The following is an 8689-nucleotide window of genomic DNA, read 5'->3' as shown; positions in this document are numbered from 1 at the left end:
TTTGTCATAAAGCTCTTTGTGTTCAGACACCAATGAGACCAGCAGCTCTACATTCATCTTGCCTCGATGCATCTTCTTGGTCTACTTACTTCCTCTTCGTCGTTAGGTATAAATGTGTGCTTGGCAAGACCGTTTTGTGCTTGAGCACCACCAAGTCGTGTTTTACTGTAACTTCAGCAGCTCCAGGCACGTGAACAAAAGCACCAATCTCATTGGTCGGCCAGTTTTTAACACGGCGCGTCAAACCAAAAAAAACGAGGCCGAGGCGTTTTTAAAAAAATTACGCTTTTACGCCTCGCGTTTTGCGCGTCGATGTGCACACTCACATTGGCGCCCTTTGTTTAGTCATGAGGCGTTAAACGTCGGCGATAATCGCAGGCGATATTCGTCCCGGTGTGAACAAGCCTTAAGACTTTTGTGCTCCAGGGTCACATATATGGTGAATGCAGGATGCTCACCAGGACTTTGGTTGGCCGAAATGCAGGTAGTTGATGCTGTAGAGGTCCATGTCCTCCGTGTGCCAGGCGAAGGTGGTTTTCCACATGCCGAAGTACAGGTATGGCGTGTTGACGCCCTCGATGACGATCCCACACTCCTGCTCCACCATGTCCAGAAGAGTGTTCAGATGGCCGATGTTCCACTCCGTGATGTCCTTACGAAGAAAAAACATCATAAAAACATGCATATGACTAATCATCAGGGTTACTATAGTAACTAAAACCATTAAAAAAATTAAATCAGCTTTAACTGAAATGGAAAAAGAAAAAAAAAACGTATTTTATAACAGCTAGTTGCCAATACCAAACACTAATCACAGTAAAGGTGACTAACCGGGTCATAAAGGGACCCGCTGATGTCGGCGCCGTAAATGGGCGACACAAACGTCAAGTTTTTCCAGTACTTTCTTTCCAGGTCGTCAAAGTCCTTGTGTTGAGGGGTGCAGTACCTGAGATCGGTCAAGAAAACACAAAGTTAAAGTATAAATGTGACCCTGGACCACAAAACCAGTCTTAAGTGTCAATTTTATGAAATTGAGATTTGAATAAATAAGCTGAATAAACGAGCTTTCCATTGATGTATGGTTTGTTAGGACAATATTTGGCTGAGATACAACTACTTGAAAATCTGGAATCTGAGGGTGTAAAAAAATCTAAATATTGAGAAAATCGCCTTTAAAGTTGTCCAAATTAAGTTCTTAGCAATGCATATTACTAATCAAAAATTAAAGTTTTGATATATTTACGTTAGGAAATTTATTAAATATCTTCATGGAACATGATCTTTACTTAATATCCTAATGATTTGTGGCATAAAAGAAAAATCTATAATTTTGACCCATATAATGTATTTTTGGCTATTGCTACAAATATTCCCCAGCGACTTAACACTGGTTTTGTGCTCCAGGGTCACAAATTAGCTTGAAGGACCGAAGAAAAACTGGCTGTAGTAAAAGTGCAAATTTTTCAAACTTAGTCATACATTTACATACAAACATTCACTATTCTGTCAATATTTTTGAAAAAATACCCCCCCAAAAAAGTTATTTTAATTGTCAATTTTAGTCAAGTTACTGACACGAAGGTCCAGATAAGAGAGGACAAACTTTACAAAGAAACCACATTGTGTATGTTATAAAAATATTGTCTTTGATCAAACAAAGCATACTTTTTACTATTGGCCAGTTTGCGATATTCTCCGACCGTCATGGACTTCTTCTGGATGTTGTATTGCGTGAAGAGTCCTGATTGGCCGGTCACCACTTGCATGATGGGAGCGGGAATGACCATCTCTTCAATGGTCTCGTAGGAACGCCGCGGCTTCCACTCCTTCGGCGGAATAACCTAAATAACAACGCATCAACTTTAATAACTGTGATCGACAACTGTACAATTAGACAACTGATACAAGCATTTCATTGTGTTTGTTCAAGTCCTTAGAAAACAAAAATGACAATCTTGTTATTAAGAATATATGAATAAATGCATTTTACAGACCTTTTAATTCAAGGTTAATTTATAAATATATTATTCGTCTAAATGGAGTACGAGAACAGAACAGACCGGGCGGGCATACAAAAGGTAACGCCAGGTTCACACACTCCGTCTGTGGTGCACATTTTTTCCGCGCCCATGTTAACAGATCAGAGCGTTCACACTGCACGCGGCTGCGGTCCGGCAGTGCGCTCCAGGAGCGGTGCGTCTGCAGCAGTCATGCTGCGAATGTTTCCGCACAGAGTCTATTTCTGCTGTGCTGCACGCGCTGAATTAAAGTTAGAGCGCATTATTCGTGGTAAAAATTAACATGGACTGACACGGAAATTTAGTAATTACACCATAAATGCAAATAGTTAAAAACTACTGTTTCACAGTCAACAACTGGCTTTTTTGCTAGATTTAAAACAAGGAAAAGTGCACTTTTAGATAGTCGCTTTGGATCAAAGCGTCTGATAAATGACTAAATAAAAATAAAAATATATTGCAGGGGTTAAAGCAAAAACAAATCTTTTGACTGAAAATGTTTGTCCTGTACATGTCACACAGTTTAAGAGCAGTTTTTTTCTTCTTGTAATTAGGAGCGCTTGCCCTCCTAATTAAAAAATTTAGGAGCACCTTCTGATCAATAATCAAAAATTTGCCTTCCTAATACGAGCTGACATTTGACTCCTTAAAGTGACTTACAGGAGTATTTTCTATTTACCTTTGTAATGGCATAATTTTCATCTATGTCAAATAAAAAAATTTATGTTTATAATCTTTTTAAAATTTCTATTTAAAACAATATGTAGAATAAGACAAATAAGTTACCAATCATATGAAATTAGTATTAATAAATTAATTTGTACTACAGAGGTGGCACAGAAGAACACAAAAGTGGCTTGTAGGTACATTTTCAGATGTTTAATGAGGCTGAGGTGGCATGAGTGCAATTAAATCCATACATTTATGTGGAGATTAATGTTTTAAATATAAAATTTTGAATACAGAAATATGATTCAAATAACTGAATTAAACTAAATCCGCCAGCAGGTGGTGTCAAGTCACTGATTTTATGGCTGAATCATTCATTCAATTGATTCGTTCGAACGGCTGAATCATTCAGGAATGAAGCAAGTAATTGTCTTTATGAACTGACGGAAATCCGTCGTAGCGACGGAACTTTAATCCCTGCAACAATTTAAAAATATTTACTTAACACTGACATTTTTTTTTACATTATAGCAGACATTATACCAAAGCAGCACAATATAACTTTAAATTAATAAGATAGTAAAATAATTTTTTTTTATAATTTTTTTTAAAAATAATCATTTTTGAGACTTGAATTAGGCATGTATTTTTTTACTGTACAAATAAAGGCAGCCTTGCTGAGAAGAAGATAATTCTTTTAAAACATTAGAATATATTACAGATCCCAATTTGAACACTATGTTTGAATGTTATAATAAATGTATTAATAGTGATGTTGTAGGGTAATTATTATTATCATTATTATTTTCTTACTTTTTTATTTCATTTTACAAAACAACAGTAAAATTACAATACAATCATTTATGAATGTTGATGATGGAGTTGTGGCTTTTTCTCTGCTTTTATTTTGGCAGAAACCCACAGGAAGATCTCAGTGCTTCAGCATGCAGATTTATAAATGATTCTCATTACGAATTTGGGAAGATGTTTGTTGCACGTATCACACTGTCACATGCTTTTAAAAAAAATTCACAAAAATGTTACTGAGCAACTGACGGGTAACACCGTTTCAGCGCAGATTTTCCTCGTGCTTTGGACTTTGAACCCTGGCGCCGTGAGCTCGTGCAGCGCTGTCAGAATACATGCAATTCGTGCGTGCATTAGAAAATATAACATTCTGCAGTTTATTTACTAATCGTTTGAGGTAATTTCGCCACCACTTCTTCTCATCGGAGACGTGATGCAGCACTAAACAGTCTCTCGCTGTCGGTGCTTCACGCTTGTAATGATTTCTGTGTCTTTCTCTGATAGATTTAAATACTTTCACACTGCCGACATGTTTGCTGCATTAGTGCGTGCCTCTATTTGATCGCGTTAGTCATTGTTCGGTACATATTATTCGGCCTTTTCACTTATTCGGCCAAACACCGAAAGAGATTTTTTTGCTATTTTCGGCCGAATAATTTCGGTTGCCGAACATTCGGTGCATCCCTCTTAACCTAGATTTACATACTGTCAAAAAGTGTTGCTTATTGTTATTCATGACACTAACAAATGAGTAATTAAACTTTACTTTTAAATTTAAATGTAATTCTTTTCATTTAATTTCAAATTGAAATGTATCTTAAATCAAACTTCCATTCGATACCTTCGCCAGACCGGCACGATGAGCTCCTTGGGTCTCGATGTAAGCGATGTACTTCCCAAAGTCCTTGAACTCCTCCATGGTGGGTCTGAAGGTCATGATCTTGTAGGAGGAGTTGGCCGCTGGAGGAGGCGTTGGAGCCGGGGCCGGTTCTGGGATCGGTAGTTCTGGTGTGAGTTCTGGTGCTGATAGTTCTGGCTTTATTTCTGGGTTCAGGGTCGGTTCTGAAACCGGTTCCAGGTATGGCTGCGGGTTCGAATCCAGGGTGGGCTGGACTGGAGAATCTTGAACGGCGTCTGCTTGTGAAGTGACGTCTGGAGCCGGTTCAGGCTCAGGGTTCAGGTCTGGAGGTAAAGCCGGATCCATGACTGCAGGTCAGCTAATGCTACGGACGCAAAAACATCACAAATCAATAATCACACCATTATTACAATTATTAAGTATCACACTAACTTTGTTTTTGTTAAATTCACTCACTCATAAATGACTGTTTATAGTCATGGAATAACTTTCCTGTAAAAGTTACATTTTAAGTTTCAATTTATATGAGGGTATACGAAAAAGTTTATTAATTTGTCCAGAAACACCAAAACTGTAAAAATAAGCCTGAGAGTAACTAAAAAGTTGAAAAACTAATTATAAACGTAAGTGTTAAACTAATCTATGAATCAATGTAACTTTTTCTTCAATTCAGTCAATCATAGTAGGTAACTGATGAATAAATTGTCTGCGAAGTTTTTATTTTTTAACATCAATATCTCAATATGTACATGCAAACATTTACCAATTTTAGGATAATAATGACAATAATGCAAAACATTTTAAAAAGCCTCAATGAATGAACACACCACTATCAGAAACCTGTTTTTCAAAGGTTAACAAAAACAACCAAACTCATATTTTTCAAATTAAACCATTTAGAGAAAAACTGCTGAAATGAACTAAAAAGTTGAAAAACTAGTAAATGATCAACTTAAATATGAAACTAAACTTGATTTTGTTAAATTCACTCAATCATAAATGATCGTTCGGAGTTGAAGAATAGCTTTACTGTAAACGTTTTATTTCCTAACATCAATATTTTAGCTTTCAATTTATATGAATGTATGAAAAAAGTATTTATTTCAAGTATTTACAGACAGAAATACAAATACTTAAAAATAAGTCTGAGATTAACTAAAAAGTTGAAAACTAATTAAAAACTTAACTAATATAGGCCTACAGATCAATGTAAAAAAAAAAACTTCAATTCAGTCAATCATAAATGATAGTTGAAGAATGTCTTTGCAGAGAATTTTTTTTTTTTTAAACATCAATATTTTAGGTTTTAATTTCTATGAATGTATATGGTAGGGCTGCATGATAAATCGAAATGGAATCGAGATGGTGATTCGACAGAAGCTGCGATTGTCATGCGTATCTTTCAGTGAAGCACGGTTCTGTGATCAGCAGTAAATCTCCATCCGAAGGCCAGAGGGCGCTCTCGCGCTGAAACTCCAAATACGCCTCGCAGAAGAAACCCAGAAAATCTGCGGCAGCTGAATAAACAGAAGATTCGACTGCTTTCATTGATTCAACGTGACTAATAAACACATGACTACGGCAATATACGGTTTATCTGAGTTCTTATTATTATAATTTTCATTCAAATAAAGTCTATTTATAATGCAATGCCTTTATCACTGCTTAAATACTATGAAATATGTTGCGTGCCTTATTCTGTGTAAGAAGCCACATCATCTCTTTAAAGCACATTTTGAAACACAGATGCTATTCTGAAGTCGAGTAATACAAATTTAAAATTAATATTACAGATCTAAAGAGGGATATAAGGGCTTTTCTGCACACAATGAAGTTGCCAACTATGATACAACAACTAAAATAAAATATCTGAAATACACAGAAGAGTTACAAAGATTCTGGCAGCCGTGATGCTTTGCATGATATTTTCTTATGCATAAGTAGATTTTAGTTGCTCAAGGCATTAATATTCAAATGGCATGGAAATACTTTCAGTGCAAATACAGAATTCTTACAACTAGCTATATAAAAATTCATATTAATGATAGTATCAATAATAGCTAGAAAGAGGCAGTGGATTGGTTTTCCCCTTTGCTTGTCACTTCTTGGAAACAGAAGTCGTCCAAACCAAGCAGCCGTGCATAAAAACTGATTGCATGCTCTCTCTGGACAGCCATCACCATTTTTTATTTGATTATATTTTAATAACTACACTATAGTCTGCATGACGATTATGCATGCATGAATGAAATAATCAATTACTGCATAAAAATTCATCCCAGTTCACGTACAAACCAAGCCCATAGAGTTATGCAACAGAAAAATGTGTTTAGAAATTGTGTATGGACTCTTGTTCTAAGTTACCTTCCTATCCACTGATTTGTGCCTCTCACAAAAGTCACAAAGCCTTCCAAGAAGACAGTATGTCATGCTTGAGCTTTAGTTAGGCTGAAACTTGAAAGTTAAGATGCACGACATAAATGCAATGTTTAGGTATTATTATTTTTATTACTATTATTTTGATTTATGCCTTAGTTTTACTTTGTACCGTTTTACCTTTTTTAAAGTAATGTGAAATTGATTTTTATATTTCTTGATGTATGCCTTAATTTTAGGTTGTAATGTTGACCCTTTTTAAATTAATGCGTAAATGCATTAAATGGGTTTAGTTTTAACGGTAATTAATGTATGCAATTTCAGCAGTAAAAATATTTATTTTTCTCAAAAGGAAACAAATTAGTTGTTTATTTTAAGAGACCTATCTTATTTTCTCTAGTATATCTAGTATTGCTCTTTAATAAAGAAAAATGACTTCTTATCCGATTACTCGATGGAATAATCTGTAGAATACTCGATTACAGGGCTGCACGATTAATCGAATGTGATTGTCATGTGCACTTTGTTAGTAAAGCCGGTTCTGTGATTAGTAGGAAATCATCACCACGGGCTTTCAGATGGAGCAGCATTTAATACACAGAGCCGTAGTTCACTGACAAGTTATGCAAAAAAAATCGACGATTTTATTGCGCGATTCTGAAATCGAAGAAATCGTTGGCGATAATACCAGCTGTTTGCGTAGCTTCTCAGTGAACTACGGCTCTGTGTATTAAATGCTGCTCCATCTGAAAGCACGTGAAAATACCACATTTAATAACATATTTTTACTCCAAACTCACTTCATAACGTCAGTCGAGTGTTTGAAATAAATCCTTCTGTGAGATGACGTGGCTTCTTACGCAGAATAAGGCACGCAACATATTTCATAGTATTTAAGCAGTGATAAAGGCATTGCTTTATAAATATACTTTATTTGAATGAAAATTATAATAGTAAGACCTCAGATAAACCGTATATTGCCGTAGTCGTGTGTTTATTAGTCACGTTGAATCAATGAAAGCAGTAGAATCTTCTGTTTATTCAGCTGCAGCAGATTTTCTGGGTTTCTTCTGCGAGGTGTATTTGGAGTTTCAGCGCGAGAGCGCCCTCTGGCCTTTGGATGGAGATTTACTGCTGATCACAGAACCGTGCTTCACTGAAAGATACGCATGACAATCGCAGCTTCTGTCGAATCGAGATTCCATTTCGATTTATCGTGCAGCCCGACTCGTTTACTAAAATAATCAATAGCCACAGCCCTAATTACATCCTTTTCTCGCCAATGGATGCTCTGCAGTGAATGGGTGCCGTCAGAATGAGAGTCCAAACAGCTGATACAAACATCACTATAGGGCCTTTCGCACTGCGGGAACCTTTTCATAGTACCAGAACTAATTGTGGAACTACCCACTTTTCGGCGTGATCGCACCTCCGGAACTGGGTGCGATTTTAGTACCGGACTGCCTTTTTCGAGAACCAAATTAGCTCCTACTCCGGAGCAGGGTCTAACCGGCACAACTGGTACTAATCGTGACGTAAGTAGACATTGATTGGCCAAACGCGTACAAAAACGTCCTCACCTGCCATGATTTAAAACGCGGTGTAAACATACTGTAAACATTGTGTCAACTTATTTCGCAAGTATGGAGAACAGCGATAGATGGACGGACGCTGAAGTGCAGCACTTGTAGCAAATGTAGCGCTGCCAGTTGTTGTTGGAGATATCAGTTAACATCTTGAGAAGACGACAAGCTGTGTGCAGATTTCTCTCCTGATTCAGATCAGACGACTTTTTCACTGGAGGAAGCGTTATTACGGATTATGGACACGTATTTTTGTTAAAAACGTCTTGATGGAATTGTTTCTTACAAACACACAGCTTTTCATTTCTCCAGATGTTAACTGATGGACTGGAGTGCTGAGGATTATTGTGATGTTTTTATCAGCTGTTTGGACTCTC

General features: G+C 36.6%; 1 protein-coding gene across 1 annotated transcript in view; it reads right to left on the bottom strand.

Annotated features, from left to right (window-relative positions):
- Positions 1-8689, bottom strand: part of LOC107561592 (lysine-specific demethylase 4B-like) — a 51636-nt gene that overhangs the window by 38771 nt on the left and 4176 nt on the right. Inside the window, exons 2-5 of the mRNA XM_016246064.1 lie at positions 4336-4717; positions 1666-1841; positions 832-946; positions 459-652 (exon numbers count right to left, since the gene is read on the bottom strand). Of these exons, the coding sequence (XP_016101550.1) occupies positions 459-652; positions 832-946; positions 1666-1841; positions 4336-4698 (848 nt within the window). The 5' untranslated portion in view covers positions 4699-4717. The remainder of the gene's footprint in view (positions 1-458; positions 653-831; positions 947-1665; positions 1842-4335; positions 4718-8689) is intronic.

The sequence above is a fragment of the Sinocyclocheilus grahami genome, unplaced genomic scaffold (genome assembly GCF_001515645.1).
Source record: "Sinocyclocheilus grahami isolate Dianchi unplaced genomic scaffold, SAMN03320097.WGS_v1.1 scaffold782.1, whole genome shotgun sequence".
NCBI lineage: Eukaryota > Metazoa > Chordata > Actinopteri > Cypriniformes > Cyprinidae > Sinocyclocheilus > Sinocyclocheilus grahami.
The sequence above is the reverse complement of the archived record's forward strand: the minus strand, read 5'-3'. Positions and strand labels throughout refer to the sequence as shown.